Source organism: Schistocerca nitens, chromosome 2 (genome assembly GCF_023898315.1).
Source record: "Schistocerca nitens isolate TAMUIC-IGC-003100 chromosome 2, iqSchNite1.1, whole genome shotgun sequence".
In the NCBI taxonomy this organism is placed as follows: domain Eukaryota; kingdom Metazoa; phylum Arthropoda; class Insecta; order Orthoptera; family Acrididae; genus Schistocerca; species Schistocerca nitens.
This window is the reverse complement of record NC_064615.1, coordinates 675,314,568-675,339,661: the sequence shown is the minus strand read 5'-3', so window position 1 is coordinate 675,339,661 and position 25,094 is coordinate 675,314,568. Positions and strand designations below refer to the sequence as shown.

General features: G+C 43.4%; 1 protein-coding gene across 1 annotated transcript in view; it reads left to right on the top strand.

Moving 5' to 3' along the window:
• Nucleotides 1-25,094, top strand: part of LOC126235237 (kinesin-like protein KIF19) — a 605,478-nt gene that overhangs the window by 446,140 nt on the left and 134,244 nt on the right. Inside the window, exon 7 of the mRNA XM_049943969.1 lies at nucleotides 18,821-19,032. Within this exon, the coding sequence (XP_049799926.1) occupies nucleotides 18,821-19,032 (212 nt within the window). The remainder of the gene's footprint in view (nucleotides 1-18,820; nucleotides 19,033-25,094) is intronic.

Here is a 25,094-nt window from a genome sequence, read left to right as displayed (position 1 = left end):
CGACAGAAAGCAAAACCACCAACTCACCATGGCAGAATCAATAGCTACGAACTTGGGGAGGCTGCGCCGGAAGCGGACGACCTTGCGATCGAATGCGACGCGTTTCGTCAGCCAAATAAACGCCTTCGATGGTTCTACAGCTGCAGAAGAAGTAGAACACTTCCAGGAACGCCTACAGGAAACATTAGAAGAGTTGACCCGACTCAACGATACAATACAGGACTTGCTGGATGACTCTGAATACGAAGCCGACACGGAAGCGTGTGAGGAATATACTGATAAATGCAAACGCGCCCTCCGAAAGGCGAAAGGCCTTCTAGGAGGAGCGCGCTCAGGAGACAGAAACGCGACGTCAGCGGCTCAACAACACGCCTGTATGGACATAAAATTGCCTACTATCAAACTGCACGCATTCTCAGGGGATATAGAAGCTTGGCCTCGATTTTGGGAGCAATTCACAGCTTCCATAGACGAGAATCCGATGGTGTCAACAATGAACAAGCAGTATTACTCCGTGGTTACCTTGATGGGGAACCTAAGGACTTGGTCGATGGCATTGCTGTTACAGCTGATACATATGAGCAGACTAAGCAAATTTTGAAATCCAAATATGGGGATAAGAACATAATTATCCAAAGTCACCTGGATTTCTTGGAGAATCTTAACACTTCGACTTCAGGCACTACGAGCTCTAGGAGAAAATGTGGACTCTTATGGGAGAGTGCTTGCACCCAAACTTCTTCGAGCCTTTCCTGAAGAAATTTGCAAAAATTGGCTTGTTCATGCCCGAAGGCAAAAGATTGAAGAAGGGAACCTCACCTACCTTATGGAGTTCATAAATGAAGAGGTGGAAGGAGCTATCAACACACGCAAAATTCGTGGAGATACTGTACCACGCGAAAATTACGTACCAACAGCATCTGCCTTCCATGTAAAGGTTAAAACGAAGAGGGACAAGAAGAAACAACAGAATTCAGAGCCCTTCTGTGTGTATTGCGGCGAAAGAGGGCACTGGGGCCAAGACTGCCAAAAGATTGCAAGCTTGCAGGCAATAATCGACGCCCTCAAGACAATGAACCGTTGCTTTCTATGCCTGAGACGTGGCCACAACAGAAATCAGTGTTTCAAACGGGGAAAGGCGTCCTGTGCGAAATGTAAGGGGGAGCACCACATTTCTGTCTGTAGTAGCCATACCACAACAGTAAATAAAATTGAAACTATGACTTCTAACTTCACATACCTGCAGACTGCTCGTGTGAGTATCACAGGACCCACTGGTAAGAGCAAACAGACACGTGCCATCCTGGACACAGGGAGTCAATCGAGTTTCATTCACTATTCACTGATCGAATCTCTCCAACTAAGTGTCATTGGAAGCACTACTCTCGAGATAACTACTTTCGAATCCAGTTACAGTTCATCACTCTCAAGGAAGAAGGTGCAGTTTAATATGATGGGATGCTCCACTAATTCCCACATATCAGTAACAGCCTTTGAAAGCACAAATAATTTTTCACAGCAACCAACAGTGCCACAAGATGTAGGAGATATGGCCTTGAGGGGTGGTACACCACTCGCAGATCCTAAAGGAGACACTGAAGATCTACCTATTGAGATCCTGATTGGAGCTGATTATTACTGGAGAATCGTGACTTTGGAACAACCAATCAAGGTATCACCATCATTGGTTCTTCTCCCAACAATCTTTGGATATGTTCTCAGTGGAAACAGATCTAGCATCACCGTCAACAGAGCAACTGTCAACTTTATTCAGGGCAGCTGCAGTGATATATCTGATGAGTCAGTGCGCCGATTTTGGGATCTGGAGACAATCGGGATAACAGGACATCAAGAGCGAGCATTAAAACCCATGGACCACCCTATTTATCAGGAATTCCGAGAATCATACTCTGTGGAATATGGCCGCAGAGTTGTATCTCTGCCTCGAAAGAAGGATATGCCTCTCTCCTACAACCGCACAACTGCTGAAGCGTGTCTTCGCTCCTTACAAAACAAGCTGCGAGGGAATGAAGATCTGAAGGTCATTTACCACGAGACCATGTCGAAATATATTGAGAAGAACCAGGTAGAGGTAGCACCTGAGGACTGTACTGCTGGAAACACATTCTACCTGCCACACCACATTGTGAAGAAATGCGTCAGTGGAAGTGTGAAGTACAGAATAGTCTTCGATGCATCCTCACATGAGCCAGAGTCTCTATCGCTGAATGATGCTCTCGAAAAGGGACCAAATTTACTTCCAGATATTCTAGCAATCTTACTAAGATTCCGCACACTTCCAGTGGGATTAGTGTGTGATGTGGACCAAGCTTTCCTGCAGTTAACATTGAAAGAAAAAGACAGAGACCTCACGAGGTTCCTTTGGTATCGTGTTGAGCAAGCTGGAAGTGGTGCCTACATGACCACAAATGACGTGATTACATATTGCTTCAAACGTTTGCCATTTGGACTTGCACCAAGCCCATTCCTGTTGTCAGCTGCCGTAAGGGAGCTAACAGCACTAAATAGTGAAAAATATCCACTATCTTCAGGACTTGTAAACAAGTCAGTGTTCATGGACGATTTTGTAGCTAGTGTTAGAGACAGCGACACCGCTGCAACTGTTTACCGTGAACTGACAGAATTTTTTCCAGCAGATAAGTCTTCCATTGTCCAAATGGGCGACTAATTCGAATGATCTGAAGGCAATATGGGATGTCAAAGGCCTTGAAACAAAGACCACAACCCAAGTTTTAGGAATTAATTGGAACACAGAAGATGACTCTATCTGCAGTGACTACGAGAAGATAGCTGAAAATCTAATGGACAAACTGGTTACCAAGAGAAATGTTCTTCGAGCAGCTGCTCAGTTTTATGACCCCCTGGGTGTGTTCACTCCTGTTGGGATCGTTTCAAAGATAATTTTCCAAGGCACATGGCTGAGGGGTCTTACATGGGAGGAAGTTTTGCCCACAGATCTTGCATGTCGTTGGCACTCATGGGTCTCAAAGCTTCATCACTTGTCATCACTACATATTCCTAGATGTATAGGGACGCTGGGCACAGGTGGCTCTGCGGAGGTGCATGTATTCTGTGATGCATCTGAAAGAGCCTACGGTGCTGTTTTATATATAAGGACATCTACTGAAACTGGATACACTGTGCACCTTGTCTGTAGCAAGAACAGACTGGCTCCTATGAAGAAGGTAACTCTACCCAGGTTGGAGTTACTTGCTGCATTGGTTGGATCAGGACTCCTTCATTACTTTTGCCAGGAAACAGGGTTTGATGCCAACAGAGCTACCTTGTGGAGCGACTCAACAGTCACTTTGGAATGGGTACGGAGTGATCCAAACAAATGGAAAACATTTATCTGTAATCGTGTGACAGAGATATTGACATACACCACACCCAGCCAATGGAGGCATTGTCCGGGAAGCCAAAATCCTGCAGATCATCTCATGCGGGGACTAGAAGCAAATCTGCTAGCCACTCTTGATATCTGGTGGGGTGGTCCACCATGGCTTTCAGAAGACAAGCAGTTCTGGCCACTGGAAATCTTATCCCCACCTCCATCAATGCCAGAAGCCAAAACGAGAGCAAATGTCACTCTGATCAGCATCACTGAACCACTACTGGACATTGTAAGGTTTAGTTCATATTGGCGAGTACTGCATATAACTGCCTCTGTATTTCGATTTATCAGCACAACAAGAAACAAAAATAGAATCTTTGGCAGTTTTAGTGTTTTGGAATTGCAAAATGCCCGCACCTACTGGATCAGAAGAGTTTAAGAGGAACTATTCACTAGTGAACTGTCTGCATTGCGTAAGGAAGACCAATTGCCCAAGGAATCAAAGATTGCTCGATACAATCCCTTTATATCGGATGGCATCCTTCGTCTTGGTGGTAGGCTGCAATGTGCTGCACTGTCACACTCAGAGAAGCATCCAGTTACATTGGATGGACGTCACCATTTCACTGAGCTTCTCATCAGACACACACATGTAAGACTGCATGATCTCGGTGTGCGGATTGTGTTAGGGGAACTCCGAGAAGAATTTTGGATTCTGCGAGGACGACAAGCTGTTCGGAGAGTTCTTCACTCTTGCCTACCATGCAAGATAATACACAGTCGCCAGTATGAAGAGATGGAGGCCCCACTATCACTGGACAGAGTTCAGCCTTCAAGACCATTTGCAGTAACAGGCATCGATTTTGCCGGACCATTATATGTCAAATCTGGACATCAAACAAAAAAGTCCTACATGGTCCTATTCACATGTGCAACAACACGGGCCATTCATATTGAACTTGCAACTGACATGTCCACTGACAGATTTTTGATGGCCATGCAACGCTTTGCAGGACGTAGGAGCCTACCAGTCACTGTCTACTCAGACAATGCTACAACATTTCATGCAGCCAACTCAGAACTGGCAGAGCTTTTCAAAACCATGCAGCATACTGACGTACAGCTCTACTGTGCCCACCATGGAATCACTTGGAAATTCATACCACCATGTGCGGCTTGGTGGGGAGGCGCTGCCTGAGGAAAGTTCTTGGTCGCTCCCAGGTGGATGAAGAGAGCTTAAACACCACCTTGATCAGCATAGAAGCCGCAATAAACTCACGACCCATCACTCAAGGAGAGAGTGACACTGCACTGACGCCAGCCCACTTTCTAAATGGTGGGAAATTAGTAACAATTCCATGTGGGCCAGAGCCAGCAACTAGAAAGGACCTTGCCAAGGAGTTCCGACTCAGACAAAAGGTCAATGACGACATCTGGCGCAGGTGGAAGACAGAATACCTCCTGCTGCTAAGACAATATCATGAGGTGAAGGGATACCCTTCGCAGAGGAAACCGAGAATTGGAGAGGTTGTTCTGCTCCAAGAAGACAGCAAACCACGGCACTTGTGGAAGAGGACTGTGGTAGAAGAAGTGTGGCATGGCAGAGATAGTAAAATACGGTGCATCATCCTCCGCCAGCCAGATGGTATGAAGATCTGTCGACCGGTCCAGCTGGTCATCCCCCTCGAGATGGACCAGGGTGGGGAGGATGTCGGGGAATGAAGACTCCTACGCCATCTGTTGGTGTTCTGTTAAGTCTGTACATTGTGCTGCCCTCTGCAGCGAATATATTTCGAGTAACTGTAAAATGGACGTGTGAGAATAAAGGTGTGTGTGAGCAGAAGTTTTACTGTGTCCTTGATTTCACTAGTGTGTAGTAACACTAGCAGTGAGGTCAGGCGCTGGCAGGACGTTTGATTGGCCAGCACAGGTAAGATTCAGAGGCTCTTACAAAGAACATATAACCCGAAAACATATGAAGCTTCCTGCAGAGAAGCATCTAGTGGCTACATAGTCTGCTTGGGAGCTGCCACGTGAGTCAACAAGTGGGTTAAATTTAATCTTACTGTTTGTGAGATGGGTTATTGTGGAGTTTCACCAATACACATATTGTAACATAACATTTCTCGTCCACGCCCAGGGGACGGCGTTATGGCTATTCTGTACCTTAAAGACTGTTTCCAGGACGTGGAAGAAGGAAGTTCTCTGCAGCCTGGGGGTGATGAGACAAGCTTTCCCTAATCCTTCTAACAAGGGAACCTCCCCATCGCACCCCCCTCAGATTTAGTTATAAGTTGGCACAGTGGATAGGCCTTGAAAAACTGAACACAGATCAATCGAGAAAACAGGAAGAAGTTGTGTGGAACTATGAAAAAATTAGTAAAATATACAAACTGAGCAGTCTATGCGAAGATAAGCAACATCCAGGTAGATGTTAGCTCCGGAGCGCCGTGGTCCCGTGGTTAGCGTGAGTAACTGCGGAACGAGAGGTCCTTGGTTCAAGTTTTCCCTCCGCTGAAAATATTACTTTCTTTATTTTCGCAAAGTTATGATCTGTCCGTTTGTTCATTGATGTCTCTGTTCACTGTAATAAGTTTAGTGTCTGTGTTTTGCGACCGCACCGCAAAACCGTGCGATTAGCAGACGAAAGGATGTGCCTCTCCAATGGGAACCGAAAAGGTCATAGGTCAACCGATTCCTCCACAGGAAAATACGTCTGATATTTTCTATACGACACTGGTGACGGCATGTGCGTCACATGACAGGAATATGTTGTCGACCCACCTAACTTGTACACTTAGCGAATGGGTAAAAAGATTCTTCTACCTTGTCCGATTTAGGTTTTCTTGTGGATGTGATAATCACTCCAAAAAAAGTGATGAAAACATAAGAGTTTGTCACATAAACTGAAAACAAAAAATTAAACTTTTCATTCGAGGGAAGACTTGAACCTAGGACCTCTCGTTCTGTAGCTGTTCTCGCTAACCACGGGACCACGGCACTGCTTGACTCGCGTTCTCCTTGACGTTGCATATCTTCGCATGGACTACCCAGTTTGTATATTTTACTAATTTTTTTCATAGTTCCATACAACTTCTTCCTGTTTTCTCGATTGATCTGTGTTCAGTTTTTCAAGGCCTATCCACTGTGCCAACTTATAACTAAATCTGAGGGGGGTGCGATGGGGAGGTTCCCTTGTAAGTGGGTTGTGTTCCAGGCCAACAAGGCTGGCTTGAGGGCGAATGATTTTCCTAGGATGGTCGATGTTTCTCAACATCTGTTAGAAATAAAATTCTCAGAAATCTTAGCAGAAAGTAGCATGTTACAGTGAAGCATTATTAATGTGAGTGGGGCATGGAAAATCAAGTTGCATGAGTGTGGGTACTTGGTCTGATTCCTCAGTGTTGAAGCGATTTTCATCGAGCGGTTTGGAGCTCATGAAATCGGGGAGATCTGTGAACAGCCCCCCTTGGTCATGGAGTCAGGGACTCTTTGGAGTGGAGATTCTGACTCTAAAATGTTACGAGTTTCTGAGTTCCTCAATCCATGCTCCAATCTCGATGGCCCCATAATGACTAAAATCGTAACTGACGATGTTATTGTGTCAGCACAGGATCATGTAGGGACCGTATTCTGTGGAACCCTATGACTAAAAATGTGCCCTGAACCGCGTGCTCCGAAACACAGGTACCTGCAGCAGCACTGTTCTCTGTCGTCACATTTATCACATTTCGCCGACTATCCTATTCACAGAGCGCACAAACCTCCTCCCTCCACGTTCCGTAATGAGACGTGGACGTCCACGACTTTGTCATCTACTCGAAGCTTCATCGCCCTTCAATCATATTCCGTAGACGCTCGTGACAGTAGTACGCGAACAGCCTACAAACTTCGCCGTTTTCGGGATTCTCATTCCCGGGTATGGGGTCATAACAGTCTGCCCTTTCTCAGAGTTTCTTATAAAAGTAGATTTGCCGATTTGCAACTCGTATCACTGCTAGAACGATTTCTCATTCATCTCTGGTCTGCTCCTCTTATATTTCCCTTATCCATCCACAGGCCAACAGAGCCACAAAGCAGCATCCACTCTTGCGGTGGGCATGTTGTCTTGAGTCACCGTTGGTCTCTGCTTATCCATACAGAGTTTTCCCCCAAATTTTCATCTTTGCCGATTTTCTAGTGTTTCTTCTATCTCTTACATTTCCATGCCAATATACACTGAAGAGCCAAAGAAAATCGTACACCTGCCTAATATTGTGTAGGGCCCCGGCGAGCACGCAGAAGTGCCGCAACACAACGTGGGATGGACTCAACGAATGTCTGAAATAGTGCTGGAGGGAACTGACACCATGAGTCCTACAGCATAAAATCCGTAAGAGAATGAGGAGCTGATGATCTCATCTGAACAGCTCGTTGCAAGGCAACCCAGATATGCTCAATAACGTTCATGTCTGGTGGCCAGCGGAAGTGCTTAAACTCAGAAGAGTGTTCCTGGAGCCACTCTGTAGCAATTCTGGACGTGTGGGTTGTCGCAGTGCCCTGCTGGAATTACCCACGTTCGTCTGAATGCACAATGGACGTTAACGGATGCGGTGATCAGACTGGAAGCTTACGCACGTGTCAGCTGTCAGAGTCGTATCTAGACGTATCAGGAGTCCCCTATCTCTCCAACTGCACAGGCCCCACACCATTACAGAGCCTACATCAGCTTGAACAATCCTCAGTTGACATGCAGGGCCTATGGATTCATGAGGTTGTCTTCATACCTGTACACGTCCATCCGCTAGATACAATTTGAAACGAGACTCTTCCGACCAACCGGCCAGAGTGGCCGAGCGGTTCTAAGCGCTACAGTCTGGAACAGCGAGACCGCTACGGTCGCAGGTTCGAATCCTGCCTCGGGCATGGATGGGTGTGATGTCCTTAGGTTAGTTAGATCAAGTAGTTCCAAGTTCTAGGAGACTGATGACCTCAGAAGATAAGTCCCATAGTGCTCAGAGCCATTTGAACCATTTGAATCTTCCGACCAGGCAACATGTTTCCAGTCATCAACAATCCAATGTCGGTGTTGACGGGACCAGGAGAGGCGTAAAGCTTTGTGTCGTACAGTCATCAGGGATACACGAATGGCCCTTCGGCTCCGAGAGCACATATCGATGACGTTTTGTTGAATGTTCCACACGCTGACACTTGTTGATAGCCCAACATTGAAATCTGCAGCAATCTAAGGAAGTGTTGCACTTCTGTACATTAAACGATTCTCTTCAGTCGTCGTTGTTCCAGTTCTTGCAGGATCTTTTTCCGGCCGCAGTGATATCGGAGGTCTGCTGTTTTCCCAGATTCCTGACATTCACGGTAAGCTCGTAAAATGGTCATACGAGAAAATCCCAACTTCATCGATACCTCGGAGATGCTGTGTCCCATCGCTCGTGTGCCGACTATAACACCATGTTCAAACTCACCTAAATCTTGATAACCTACCACTGTAGCAGCAGTAACCGATTTAACAACTGCGTCAAGCACTTGTTGTCTTATACTGTATAGGATCTTCCGACCACAGCGCTCTATTCTACCTGTTGACATTTCTCCGTATTTGAATACACATGCCTATATCAGTTTCTTTGGCGCTTCACTGTGTATAATAGTGCGATTGTTTATATTCAGAGCTGAATTAGTTGTTTCATTACGTTGTTAATGGAGATATGAGGACTTCCACTACGTTTTTCTTTTTCGAAGAAGACACATAACATGTAAACTTTGTCTTTGGACTGACCTTGTACGGTTATCCCCTAGACAACAGATCAGCGTCAAACAGTTTTTCTCACAGTGATTGGCGAAGCTGCCTCCGAATTTATCATCATAACATAACGCACAACAAATAAAATAACTCCTGCAATTGTAAGAAATGAAACGAAACAAAATATCAGCATTCGACGAACAATCACACAGGACTTCAGCTGAAACGTAACGCTGTTGGTGTATATTGTTTCGGCGGGGAGTTGTTGCGGCCGCAAGCCCGCGAGACTGGTTGAGTACGTGTTATACCCTTCTGACGAGACTCATCTCATTACTTTCTACATGGCTGTCAATTCATAGGCGACTGTGTCTAACTAAACGAAGGTTTCCGAGAGCCCCTCCCCCCCCCCCCCCCCCCAAAAAAAGTACTTCATCTCTTGGAGAGTCACCACATTACTGGCCACCTTTTATTCGGACTAGCAGCTCTTCCATTACGCCTCAAGCAACAAACGAATCTAGGCTCCTGCAGAACACTCTGTCTCTTGTATATGAGAACGCGCCTTTGATACCTCGTTAAGTCAAACACCCGATGCATGGTAGTGCACCAACTGTATAACATTTGTTCAATATGTCCGTAGCACACTCCACCGAAGTTGCGCCTAGGACAGTTAGTAAACGCGGTTGGATTACGTCTTCGAACACTGAATTTGAATGCCATAAAAGCTCAACATCTCACTCATTATAGAAGGATGCTGGCTCAGTTCTTCAGGATAGCAAATGGGAAATTGCGGTGCAGAAAATGGCCCAGAGATCACTAGTGTGTGTGTGTGTGTGTGTGTGTGTGTGTGTGTGTGTGTGTGTGTGTGTGTGTTGTGAAACAATGTGTGTATAGTGTGTGCAGTGACTGGTAGTGAGATATGAGTGAGCAGTGTGGCATTACATTATGTAATAAGTTATTTGTAAAAAAAAGTATTGTATACCAGGAGTAAATATAATGATTGTCTCTAACTAGAAGTCTCTAAGTGTATGTGTATACGAATTAACTTATTTTAAATTGTTCTAAACTTGTAAATACTTTGACATGTCCTATATCCTTGTAAAAGATATCTACGGATGAATAAAGCTACTACTAACGCGATATTCTAATAAGTGAGGCAATTCATAGTTTGACAGTTTTATTATAATGCGTTCACTTTGAGCATCTGTTGTAATGTTGACAACACTACCGTCCTACGTCAGTATCTACGTTTGCTCTCTGAAAAGCACTGTGAAGTGCATGACAGAGTGTGCTTCCCATTTTACGAGTAATTAGGGCATCTTCTCCATACATTCACGTACGGAGTGCGGAACGAATGATTGTTTAAATGCATACGTACGAGCTGCAACTGTCTAATAAATTCTTAGCGGTCCATTAGGAGAAGATACGCAAGGGGTTGTAGTATAATCCTGCATTCCTCACATAATGCTGGTTGTTGAAACTTTCAAATTAGGCTCTCGTGCAGTAGTTTGCGTCTTTCGTCAGGCGTCTTCTAGTTCAGTTCTTCCAGTACTTCCTTGACGATCTATGATGGATTTTAAAACCTATGATTGTTCGTTTTGTCCTTGGTTTTGTAGGTTTAATATCTCTTGTTTGTCGTATCTGATGCGGGTTCCACACACATGAGCAATATTTTAGCCTGCATCCCACGAGTGTTTTGTGATCTCCTTTGTAAATTAACTAAATTTATTTAGTATCCTAGCAACGAACCGAAGTCTGCTACTTATTTCACCTGCGACTAATCCTGTTTGATCAGCCCATTTTCAAATCCCTACTATTGTTACGCCGAGGTATTTATATGAGTTGACAGATTCCAGTGCTGAATTTTACCTTTCTGAACATTTAAAGCAAGTTGCCAGCGTTTGAACCACTTTCAAATCTTATCAAGATCTAACTGAATATTTATGTAGTTTTTTCGTTTTTTTTAACAAACTGTACTTCATTATAGACAACTGCCATTATAGAAACTGTATCATCTGCGAAAAGTCTGTTGTTATTTTTAAAATTTTCTGTAACGTCATTAATATACAACATGAATAGCAAAAATCCCAACACATTTCTCTGGACCACACCTGAAGTTCCTTCTATATCTGTCGACAGCTCTCCATCCAAGATAACATGCTGCTCCTCCCTACCAAGAAATCCTTATTCCATTCGCAAAATTTCGTTTGACACCCCATACGATCGCGCTTTCGATGATAAGCACAGATGTTGTACTGAGTAAAACGCTTTTTAGAAGTGAAGAAATGTTGCATTTACCTGACTACCTCGGTCCATCGCTTTCAATTCCTCACATTGTAGTGCCATGCAATGTACTATTGTTAATAAATATGCTATTGTAGATTCACCGTCTTTTTTGTGGACGTCAGTTAAAATGCGGCCTCCTAGAGCTGTACCTACAATTTCTATTTATTCTTAGTTTAGAGTATCAAAAGAAAAAACAGTTACGGACTGGAAAAAGGAAGGAAGATTAGGATTTACCATCCCGACGACGAAGAAGTTTGGATGCGGGAAGGAAAGGTGAAGGAAATCAGCCGCGTCCATTTCAAAGCAACCATCGCGGCATTTGCTTTAAGCGATTTAGGGAAAACACGAATGGATGGTCGGACGAGCGTGTGCGAGCCCATTGTCTTCCCATAGTGTCATCTCGCTCTTTGTCACGGATTAGAAGTAGAAACAGAAGTGGACAGTTTTACAACACTCTTATGCCATAATTATCAGTGAGAATTTCATTGTACGGAACTACACACATCTGTTGTTCCGTTCTAGGAATTGCTGGTATGTATCTCTGACAGAGACAACGTTTATCACCACGTGAAGGCTGCCAGTTTCCGGCGTCGGGTGTTGTCGAGGCTGTGGCGCACAGACAAGGAAGGACTTTCATGTTCTTCCAGTCACATGAAGATAACAACAGGCGGCCGCACATCCTCACGAAGTCATGTGATGCGTAGAATGTCAGATTTAGTAGATGCTAAAAAACGCACTGATTATAGCATCTTCACTGTTGTAACTAGGACAGCAAGCCGGTCAAATGTACAGCTCTTCAGTTCCTATTTAAAAACAAATTACTACTTACGTCCTACCTACTGCCGCAACCTAAATCTATTTCACCCTACTTACTGTATTCATCCCTTGGTCTCCCTCTGCAGTTTTGCTTCCTACACTTCCTTCCGTTACCAAATTGACAATTTTTTGACACCTTAGGCTGTGTCATATCAATCTATCTCTACTTTCCGTCAAGTTATACACAAATTTCTTTTTTCACCAATTCGCTCCAGTACGTCCTCATTAGTTGTTCGATCTAGCCATCTAATTTTGAAAATTCTTCTTTGCGCCACACTTGATAACCCTCTATTCCATTTATTGCTTAGTGTTCACGTTTCACATTTCATCATAGTTGCTTTACTTTTGTTGATGTGGTTCTTATAACCTCGTTTTCAAGACACTATCGAGGTCCGTTTCTTTCTCTGACAAATCTTAATGTTTTTATTCCTACTCACTGAACTTTAATTCCTTCTTCAAATTTTTCTTTGGATTCCTTTACTGCTTGCTCAGTGCACAGACTGAATGATATCGGGGATAGTGTGCAATCTAGATTCAATCCCTTCTCAAGGACGGCATCTCTTTCATGTCCTTGGGCTCCTATAACTACTCACTGTAGCTTTGCAAGCTCCATATAACCTATCATTCACTGTATTTTATCCCTGACACCTACAAAATTTCAGCTTTCTATAAGTCTACAAATCCTGTAAACGTAGGTTTGCCTTTTAACAACCTATCTTGTAGGATAAGTAGCACGGACGGTACTGCCTCTCGTCTTTCTATGTTTTTCAGGGACACAAATTCATCTTCCCCGAGGTTGGCTTCTACCATTTTTTTCCATTCTTCTGTAATTAATTCGTGTCAATATTTTGCAACTATGATTTATTAAACTGTTGGTTCGATAATATTCACACTTGTCAGCACCTGACTTCTTTGGAACTGGAATTATTACATTCGTCCTTATGTCTGATGGTATTCCGCCTGTAGTATATGTATTCCACACCAGATGGGATAGTTTTGTCATGCCTGGCTCCTCCAAGAATTTCAGTAATTGTGAGAGAACACCGTTTTCTCCAAAGGCCTTTTTTCCAGGTAGGTATATCAGTGCTCTGTCAATTTCTTCTCCAATCTCATCTTCACTCAGTTGTTCTGCTCTTTCTACCGGGTGGACAAAAAGAAACTGATCCGGAATATATTTTCACTAAGACTGAAGCGGGATCGACTTGTTAGTGAACATCAGAGAAGATGCTGAAAATGACCACGATGCAGCACTGTGCTCGATTTGTCAAACTATGAGACACGCATAGCAGGTCTGCCTGAGGGACAGCAGAATCTCATTTTCAGTGTTCTGCTGTAGCTCTTGCATTTTGCGAGGATTAGTTGAGTGAACCTGACCCTTCCATTTTCTCCACAGATAAAAATCACAGGGAGGGAGTTCAGGCGACTGAAGTGGCCATAAATTACACTGCTTCTGCTGATTGTCCTCTCCTCACTGAACACCTCATGCACTAGTGCCAAGGTTGTCAAGACTGACTGTGTTGATGCTCTGTCTTGTTGAAAATATCCGTACAGTCGTTCATGTTCTCTCAGTTGATCGACATATAGATTAAAACTATTCTGGACATATCGGCTAACATTAATACTTTGGTGATAGAATCGTTTTATTATGAGAACACCAGACATAGCGCACCAAACACTAATCTTGAGATTATGCAATGGCTCTCACAATGACTGACGTCAATTTTCTGATACATAATGGCACATGTTCAGTTAATTCACACACCACGGCAGGCGGAACCAGGCCTCATTTGGAGAAATTAAAAATAGAGAACCTGAAAGTTCTGATGCCACTTCACTCAGAAACTACTTGACAGAACTCAACAAGAGAAAATCGTCTGGACTCTTTAACTCATGGACTACATACAGTATATTTGTATGGGCACTGAGACACGTTGTTTTTGGTAATACTTCGACTGAAAGATTCCCATTTACATAGATAAAGGGCGTTGAGATTTCGTCGGACGTTGTTCCAGGTTTTCCTTCACTCGGACAATGTTTACTCGTGTTTGAACTTTTTTCTCATAGGTGCGGTTTTTATTCGTTGCGGACCCATTTTCGCGCCTTTGTGTCACTAATTTTTGCATTGCAGACTTTTCTGTAAATTTTGCATAAACAGTTCCAGTCTTAAACTCCTGCATAGACATTTCCGCACAGGATTCTACTAACTGTGCTTCGCATAACTCTCGTCAATGACCTCGCGCTGTTTTACCGTGACCACGATTTTGTGTTGCATTCAACTGGTCACTAAACAAGTCTGTTCCTCTTACTCAAACTGAATGACATAACGATGTACTTGCGTTAGAGCATACTCTCACAGGCTGAAACAATTCAAGATAGGGAAAAACTAAACCGGATGATTCAAAAAGAAAGAATAGATTTCAGTTTTGTACTATTGACAATTTATAAAAGATAGAAAGACATTGCGGATGTCACTAGATAGAGGAACGCTCGTAGTTTTGACACAGCTCCGCTGTTGTTTGCATGTAGAAACATGGTGACTGCACCAAGAGAGAAATCATTTTGTTTGTTGGAATTTGCGTTAAGTTAATCCATTGTTAAAGTGCAACATGCTTTCTGCCGTCAATCACAAAATTCTTGGAAGCTGGTTGCACGTGCTAAGGGAAGAGCACTAATCGGCCACGCACATCTGATGGAAATGTCGAGCGTATGCGAGATGTGTACACACGGAGCCCTCAGGAGTCCAGAAGATGGGCAGGACAGGAATTTCTACTTACTCAAACAATCGTGTGGTTTGTTCTGAAACGATGCCAGCGTACTAATACGAAGCCTTGCAAATTGCAGTTACTGCAACTGCATTCCGGCTACTATAACAGAAGGTACGTATTTCACATTTCAGTTCTCCAAGATATGACAGAGGACATTTTTTCCGAACGACTCATCTTTTTGAACGAATTGACGTTTCATGTATCGAGTAAGGCAAGCCACCATGATTTAAGAATCTGTAATAATCTAGGCGTCGAACATGAAAGAGACTCACCGAAACCGATGTGTTTTGTGCCGTTTCTGTTCACAGAGTTTAAGGACCTTTCTCTTTACGGAATAAACTGTGACAGGAATGTCATACCTGGACATGCTGCAAAATTGTTTCCTCAACTTCACGAAGATTCCAGTGATTTCAGTTTTATGCATGACAGCCGCCCACCTCACTTTCACGTTGAGGTGCGGCGTTATGTCAATAACAGCATCCCACAGCTTTGCATTGGAAGAGGTGGAAAACAGAAGCTTGCTCATTGTTTATGGCCTCCCAGGTCACCAAATCTAACATTTTGCTATTTTCTTCTGTGGGGATACGTCCATAATTCAGTACCGTACAACGCTATGCTCCAAATCTACATTCCCAGATACTTCTCACTAAAGTTAAGGTCGATGTTTGACTTGTAGACTTATTTTCGCCAGGAATGCCTTCTTTCCCTGTACTCCTTGCTTCGTCTGTGATCTGTCATTGTGCTTTCGAGATAGCAGATTTCCTTAACTTCGTCTACTGCATGATCCCCAGTTGGATGTTAAGTCTCTCGCTATTCTCATTTCTGTTACTCCTCATTACATTGGTCTCTCTTTCGTTTACTTTCAATCCATATTCTGTACTCATTAAACTGTAATTTTTATTTCCTTTTACTGAGGATTGTAATGCCACCAGCGAATCTGATGACTTTCACACTCAATTTCAATCTCACTTTTGAACCTTTTTTAATTTGCGTCATTGCTTCTTCGATGTGCAAATTGAGCAGTAGGGACAAAAGGCTGCATCTTTACCTTGCACCTTTTCATATCCTATTACATCTTTACCTTCCATTATTTCTGTATTGTAGAATGACACGAAGATGTCAGTGTGGACCATCGGAACCCAGTGAGTGACAGAGAAATCTGGCTCTTTTAAAAAGTGTAAAGGGACTTGCACACGCTATTTATTGACAATACCAGTTTGTCAAAAATTCATTATGTTGAAACGACTTCACACCGTCAATAATATTGATAAAAATTGTCAGTTGATATTGTTTTACAAGGTTAATATGTCGAACACTCAAAATAAAGCGTGTGCTGCAGTTAAATTAGCTACAGCATGCAAGCAACAGAAAACAGCGAAAAAGAGGAAATCGGACGGAGTACGGTTGGAAAAAATGAAGCGGTCAAATGTTAATTTGCTGACAAATCAGAACCACAGACCACAAAGATTTTATAATTTATTTTCCGACGAGTCAGCATATTTCGAGAAATTATTAATGTTGATAGGAAATAAAATAGGGAAATAAAATCCGTTAGTGAGAACAGCAACCGCAGTCGAGGAAACGTTAGGTGTAACTTCGAGCTTTCTGGAGATAGGCAGGTCATTCGAAGGCTCGAAGTTTTGTTCTGTAATGTAAATCAAAAAATACAATTAGTAAAATTACGTGGAAACTTGTGAACCTATTACATCTGCCTGCCAAGGATATGTTCATGTAGCTAACATAAAACATTTTTTTCTTTTTTACTATTTGGTGACACTTGCATGCACTTCGAAAACCTCTTACTAGTCGTTGTAAATGTATGACGTATTTTTCGAAATGGAATCGTTTTCCCAAACTGGTATGTAATTTACCAACCAATATCATATTTTCAAATCAATAAAGTAAGCAGTGTCATATAGAATCATCCGTTGACCTTCCTAAAGTGGTACATACAATGATGGCCCTCGCATAGTTCTATTGGATTTGTATGGGGTTAAAAGACTACTTGAAAAATTGAGTTTCAGGTATGATATGCGGAAAGATAAATCGAAAACAAACATCGAAGACTAACGCCGTACGGCTGCTTTATGAAAGTCTATCAAGATCAGAATGGAGACATGTAAGACTGTCGATACTTGACCTCACACCATCAGTTCGTATTGACAATATTGATAACACATTGACGGAAAAAAATCGCAACAACAAGAAAGAGCCTTGCGACGTAAACGGAAGTTGGTAGGCGTGTTTCCACATCTGAAAGATAATGTATACTAAAATTCCGCGTCATTCGCATCAAGAATGGTGCTCGTAGCGTCAGATGAGGATCCAGATCAGATTTGTTTTAAATGCGCGCTGTGAGCGTTAGTTACCTTTGAGACGTGACGTGGTGAGTTGATTCTAGTCAAGGAAGCTTTTCAGGCGACAAAGACGCCATTATCAACATGTCGCCGAGTTTGAACGAGGTCATATAAAGGGGCTACGGGAAGCTGGATGTTCCTTCTGCGATACTGCTGACAGATTGGGCAGGAATGTACCCACTATACATGGCTGCTGGCAGCTGGTCACAAGAATGTGCGGTCGCAAGAAGACCGAACTCCGGACGGCCACGTTTTACTACCGAGAGGGAAGACCATCGTGTTCGGCGTACGGCTCTGGTGCATCACACTGCATCTGCAGCAGCAGTTGGCACCTCAGTGACGCAACGAACTGTTACAAATCGGTTACTTCCAGGACAGCTCCAAGCCAGATGCAGTGTAGCGTGCGTTCCACTAACCCGAACCCACCACCATAAGCGACTTCTGTGGTATCTAGCGATAGCTGATTGAAGGACAGGGTAGGAGGTCTGTCGTGTTTTCTGATAAAAGCTGGTTCTTCTTCAGTGACAGTGATGGCTGCGTGTTTGTTAGAAGGCGACCATTTAATGGCCCGCAGGTTCGAATCCTACCTCGGGCATGGACGTGTGTGATGTCCGTAGGTTAGTTAGGTCTTAAGTAGTTCTAAGTTCTGGGGGACTGATGACCTCAGATGTTAAGTCACATAGTGCTCAGAGCCATTTGAACCGTTCTGAGGGCCAGAAAACAACTTGTCCGTGTGCTAGACACACTGGAGCTACACCTGTGGTTATAGTCTGGGGTACGATTTCGTACGACAACAGGAGGACTCTAATGGTTGTCCCACGCAACCTGACTGAAAATTGTTCGTCAGTGTGGTGATTCGACCAGTTGTGCTGCCACTCTTTGAACAGCATTACAGCAGGTGTTTTCCAACAGGATAACAAGCCAACATACCGCTGTTGTAACCCAACAGGCTGTACAGAGTGTCGACATGTTGCCTATGCCTGCTCGACCATCAGATCCGTCTCCAGTCGAGCACATATGCGACATAATTGGATGACAACAGCAGCGTCATCCACAAACAGCATTAACTGTCCTTGTATTGACCGACCAAGAGCAACAGGCACGGAATTCCTTCCCACAAACTGACATCTGGCACTTGTACAACACAGTGAGAGCATGTTTGCAAGCGTGGATTCAACATTCTGGCGCTTACACTGGTTGTCAATGTACCAGCATTTCTCATTTGCAGTGGTTTAACTTACGCGTACATTAAGTTGTGATCTCGGAGCGTTAATCACTTAAATATTCCAGAATTTCAATACTTTATATTAATTATTTTTTGATGTTGCGATTTTTTTCTGTGAGTTAATTTGAGGGCCATCAATACTGCTCTTCAATATTTCTGGTACTGATAATACGTCAATGCAAAGCCCCAGACGGTCATAGTCTGTTGACGGTTTGACAATATTATTGAACGTTTGAGGGCCTCCTTAAGCAGTGCTTCTGACAGGAAGGTCTGTGGTTGCAGGTGGAGCGCAACGAGCTGGAGGTTTCGTACCACGTGTCGCAGTACCGCGCCGTGATCGCAGAGCTGCGCGAAGAGGTGGAGCGTCTGCGCAACAAGCTGGAGGCGCAGCCGGCCGCCGAGCAGGACCCGCACCAAGACGAGCAGGAGCGCCGCCGCGCCGCCAGCCTCCGGGACGACATCGTCGCCACCTTCCAGCAGCAGATGGCGCTCAGGTGCGGCCTCACCCTCACCCCACCCCATCCCACGAAAAGACGTCGCTAGCTGAGTTTGTAACGTAGCTACCGGCACGTCAGGGGAACGTATCAATGTCCGGTGAATGTTAAATTTACTGGGGCAGTGGGCAGATTCTAAGCTCGAACATTATGACTAGAGCCCAGATTTTGTGTAATTAGACACTGAAGAGCCAAAGAAACTGGTACCCCAGCCTAATATCGTGTAGGGCCCCCGCGAGCACGCAGAAGGGGCGCAACACGACGTGGCATGGACTCGAGTAATGTCTGAAGTAGTGCTGGAAGGAAATGACACCATGAATCGTGCAGGGCTGTAGATAAATCTGTGAGAGTACGAGGGGGTGGAGATCTCTTCTGAACAGCGCATTGTAAGGCATCCCAGATATGCTCAGTAATGTTCATGTCTGGGTAGTTTGGTGGCCAGCGTAAGTGTTTAAACTCGGAAGAGTGTTCCTGAAGCCACTCTGTAGCAATTCTAGACGTGTGAGGTGTCGCATTGTCGTGCTAGAATTGCCCAAGTCCGTCGGAATGCACAATGGACATGAATGGACGCAGGTGATCAGACAGGATGCTTACACACGTGTCACCTTACAGAGCCGTATCTAGACGTATCAGGGGTCCCATATCACCTCAACTGAACACGCCCCACCCCTTTACAGAGGCTCCATCAACTTGAACAGTCCCCTGCTGACATACAGGGTCCGTAAATTCATGGAGTTGTCTCCATACCCGTACACGTCCATCCGCTCCATACAGTTTTAAACGAGACTCGTTGGACCAGGGAACATGTTTTCAGTCATCAACAGTCCAATGTCGGTGTTGACAGGCCCCGGGCGAAGCGTGAAGCTTTGTGTCACGCAGTCGTCAAAGGTACACGAGAGGGCCTACAGATCCGAACCATATCGATAATGTTTCGTAGAATGGTTCCCACGCTGACACTTGTTTATCAGCACTGAAATCTGCAGCAATTTGCGTATGGGTTGCACTTTTGTCGCGTTAAACGATTCTCTTCAGTCGCCGTTGGTCCCGTTCTTGCAGGATCTTTTTTCCGGCAGCAGCGATTTCGGAGGTTTGATTTTTTACCAGATTTGATATTCACGGTACACTTGTGAAATAGTCTTACCGGAAAATCCCGACTTCATCGCCACCTCTGAGGTGCTGCGTCCCATCGCTGGTGCGCCGACTATAAAACGACCTTCAAATTCACTTAAATTTGATAACTTTCCATTGTAGCAGCAGTAACCGATCTAACACGCCAGACACTTGTTGTCTTATGTAGGCGTTGCCAACCGCAGCGCCATATTCTGCCTGTTTTCATATCTCTGTATATGAATACGCATGCCTATACCAGCTTCTTTGGTGCTTCAGTGTATATTCAGTTCCTTAATAAGTAGTTATAAGATTAACTAAAATGTCGAAGAATTACACTGAGAAGACCCTTATTACAAAGTTTTAAATTACGTATTTCTACATGCTTTGAGGTATAATACTTATTTCAATCATAGTACACAGTTTTACATTTTTTATTATTATGCATTATAAATTTTCGTAAGTCCCTTACATTTTCGTTACATAGCTGGAAAAGAAAAAAAAATGTTTTATCATTGTGTTTCTCACACTGTCGTCAATCCCGTCGCTCTCAAAATTTAAATTCCACATTTTCGAAGTGGACAATAAAGACTCGTTTTAAACGCGTCCCTTTCTTGTTCTCAAAGGCTTGACAATGTGTAACAGTCAGCTTGATTTAACTTAACCTTGGCACCAGTTGAGTTTTCGTTGTCACCGAAGCTGAAAATATGGAATTCTATTGTCAGTGCTTTAACAACTGATGGCAATATAGTCCTCTGACAAACTTCTTATAAACGTATAGGATGCACGACAAAATCTCAAATTGAAGAACTTTACGAAGCAGCATACATATTAGGAATAAACAGCGGACTTCTCCAAAGAAAATGTTACTACGTTACACAGTTGCAGGGACAGCCTACATCGTCTAATAGCGAATTCTTACAGAGAGGTGTGTTTTACATTGGTTACAGGGACCATAATTTGTAACTAACTTCAGGTACCTGAATACCTGAATTTAGACGTTTCTTACAGAAATCCTGAAGCCGAAACATTCCCGACGAGTGGACTGTTAGGAATAATTACCTGGATTCTTGCGATTTTGGCGAACTAGAAAAAATCAGGACTGACATTGGCCAATCACTTATTTGGATTTCTGTTGATGAGACGACGGATGTTGTAGACCATTTCAGGGCTAATTTAACTGTGGGGAAGCTGCACTGTAAGGTTGCATCTACAGTCTATTTAATTTTATGTGTACGGACTGATTCGATGAGTGAAAATTTGTACCAAGGGCGGGAATCGAATTCTGGTCTCCTGCTTACCAGACAGGTGCGTTAGCCACTAAGCACCCTGACACAGCAGTTCACACAACTGCACGATTTACCCTGGAACCCCTCTCTCCTCGATCCAAATTCTTATGCGAACCAAGTCTATTTTAAATTCCCCCTTGCACACAAACAGATTTGCTGAATATCTCAGTATGAGAACAGTGAAGTCTCTGAAACTGTGTCATTTCATTTGTATAATTACCTGTGCACCCGTGTTTCAGGCTGGATTCCCCGTTTATGTTCGATGCTGAGGTGCTATTCCAGAACATGGAGAGCCTCGGCAATCTGTTCGTGGGTAAGGGGGAATTTGAAGTAGACTGGGGTGGCAGCGAGAATTTGGACCGAGGAGGGTGTTTTCCAGTGTAGCCCGTGCACTTGTGTGAACTGCTGTACCAAGGTGTCTTAGTGCCTAACACACCTGCCTAATAAGCAGGAGACCAGGGTTCGATTCCCGGCCTTTATGCAAATTTTCACTGGCCGTTTCAGTCAAAATAAATAAAATCATATCTGCGAGAGACCAGTAAAGTCTCTGAAAACATGTTACTTCATTCCTATTTGATTTATTGTAAGAATTTGGAGACAAAAATAGTTCAACAGTTGCAAGATTCATTAATGATTGTCTTAAGGTACTATGACCAGTTGGCATAAAAGAAGAGAGGGTCCTACTGATGTACACAGATGCAGCTCCGTACTTGTTGAAAGCTGGAAACCGCTCAATGTATTTTGTCCACAATTACTGCATGTTACATGTACGGCTCATGCATTGCAACGTGCAGCCGAGACAGTTAGACATCAATTCCCGGAAGTAAATGCAGTGATATCGGCAACAAAAAAGGTTTTCTTGCAACGTTCTTATAGTATACAAGCAGCAGCTACCTGATGTTTCTCTGCCTCCAGAACCAGTGACAAGGTGAACAACATAGATTAATGCTTCCAGAATTTAGATTCAAGCTATGATTGTCTACAGTAAGCGCTCTGGAGCTGTGAAGCCAGTGATCGAGAACGTTTCTTCTGATCTTGCAGTGTTTATGAATGAATCCTTGTCAGTATTCAACAGTTCTAAAGTGCTCATTTCAGTTCCATACCACGCAAATCACTTTAGCTGGCTTTCCGAAACTAGAGATTTCATGGAAGCCTCTCCAAGAGCCTATGGGAATAATGTAAGATGCAGTTCGGAAGGTCAGTGTTGTACCAGGTCAAGTGGGTGGTGTAGTTTCCAGTAAACTACAAACTGTCCTGAGTAAGAACCATAGATATTCAAATCTTGTAATTTTGTCTCGCTTATTTAATGGTGAAATTGTAGAACCCCCTGAGAATATTGATCCTAACGCCATCTGCCTGTATAAATATGCGCCATTGACTTCTTGCGAAGTTGAGCAATCTTTCTCCATTTAAAAAACATATTGTCAAACAGAAAACTGTGCTTGACAAACAGAAAATTTGGAAATGCATATTATAATTAAATGTGCATCCCGTTCCAGGGTAACTTAAATGCTTGAATAGGAGACACTCGCACTTCACTACTTCGTAGCACAAGTGAGCTGATTAACAGCTAACGCAGATACTCGTTTTTGACTAGCCTAGCCGTGAACCTCCACCTTCTAGGAAAAAAAATTATATTTTCGATTTTAAATATAATTGTTTCATTGTTCATACATATAATTGCTTCATTTGTATACGACATTTTGCAAGTAATACACAATCTGATCAAAAGCATCCAGGCGTCTATTAGTGGACATTAATATGACACACGTCCACCCTTCGCCTTTATGCTGGCCTGTAATGTGATAGGGACACTTTCAGAGCGGTGTCTGTTTGTCTCTGAAGTAGTGGCATCACATTCTTCCTTATGAGCCGAAGCCAGAAAAGGTTGTGATGTTGGATGCTGAGGTCTGGAGTAAAGTCGACACCTTAACGTATCCCAAAAATGTTCCATTGGTTTCACGTCTGGACTCTGGGCACGCCAGTCCACTTCAGGAACATTATTGCCCAAAAACGATTGCCTCACAGATGATGTTTTATGACAAGGTACATTGTCATGCTCATAGAAACACTCATCGTCTCTGAACTGTTCCTCCACTGTATACAATACAAAATGCTGTAAAATGTGTTCATATCCTTCCGCATTTAGCGTTTTCTTGAGTGCAATTGTACATAGCTCTTGATCTAGTAGCTAGTTTAGCTGCCTCTGGCTCACAGGATCCCAGGCTCGATTCCCGGCTGGGTAGGGGATTTTCTCTGCCCGGGGACTGGGTGTTTGTGTTTTCCTGATCATTTCATCATCATCATCATCATTCATCGAAGTGGCGAGATTGGACTGAGTGAAGATTGGGAATTTGTAGAGGCACTGATAACCGCACAGTTGAGCGCCCCACAAACCAAACATCATCGTCATCATCATCTTGAGTGCAATTATGAGACTACACCCTAGCATCGCAAAGCTCATTCTACATGACTGACTTTCTTGTCGGAAATGGCTACTGGAGACAAATGCGTCTACTGCAGCGCCTCTGGTTTTTGACCCCAGTACTGATTCTCTTCTGTTTTGAGTGGTGATTTTTGCTTACACGTCAGCATCAAAATTGCGGTGTTGTGAGAGCTGTCTGCTGTACAATTGGCACCTGAAATGTGAAAGTGAGGTTATGTGCGATTATGCTTTTTATGGAAAAATTGAAATATAGTAACAAAATGTAGGAACAAGCATGATAATAGAGTTTATTAAGGACCGAAGCAGAATTCATTGTCGAAGCTCTTGTCAAAATTCGCGTGGTAAATTTTTCACACTCCTGAGAACTGAAAGCACAGGGAAAGTGTCATCCAAGCATTTCAGAACCTATAAATTTATTTGCTCGAGAAAATATAAACATCGTATAATATGTATAACATAGTAAATAGCGCCTTTCTGCTTTATACTTTGTATCTTGTTTTCTTGCTAAATGACGAATAACAAAGAAAATTATTTTTCGCATCCAATAATTTTGACTTTTTCACCGTTGACATAATTTTCATTAAACGCGTTTATCTATTTATGTTCTTATTACTGGGCAGTGTAGGTTTTTTCTCTGTAAAACGCAAATACTTTTTCCTCTCAGATATTTTCTCTCTTTGTAGACTAGAAAAACACTAGTACAAAAAGAAATACCAGGAAGTTGTTTAAATTTTCAGTTTGCCACGAAAGCAAATCAAACAAATTAATAAAGATTAAGAATATATGAAAGAACAAAATCCATTTCTGAGTGAGCTCGACCAGAATAGGTTATTACTTCCGATGTTAGCAGACACCGCCATAGTCCCTTGTCTCTGCGCATCTGCGGTAAACGTACTCGGAAATTTGGAACTGCACACTCTGCACAGTCTATAGATCATTTATATTACAGACACACTCGCAACGTGGTTGTTTGTTAAACGCAGGCACGAAAGGCGCATGCACTTCGAGTAGTGGATTTTGACCGAGTTTCACAAAAAACGGGATTAAAACACCTGTCACACGACCTTCTTTACACTTCACTGTTGGCGCTATTCACGATGGCAGGTAACGTTCTCCAGGTATTCCAATCACGCGCCACAATGCTTACTGTTTGCCCAAATGCGCGAGAGCAGGTTCAGTCTTACATCACCAAAGAGGGTGACTGCGCACGATGACGCATG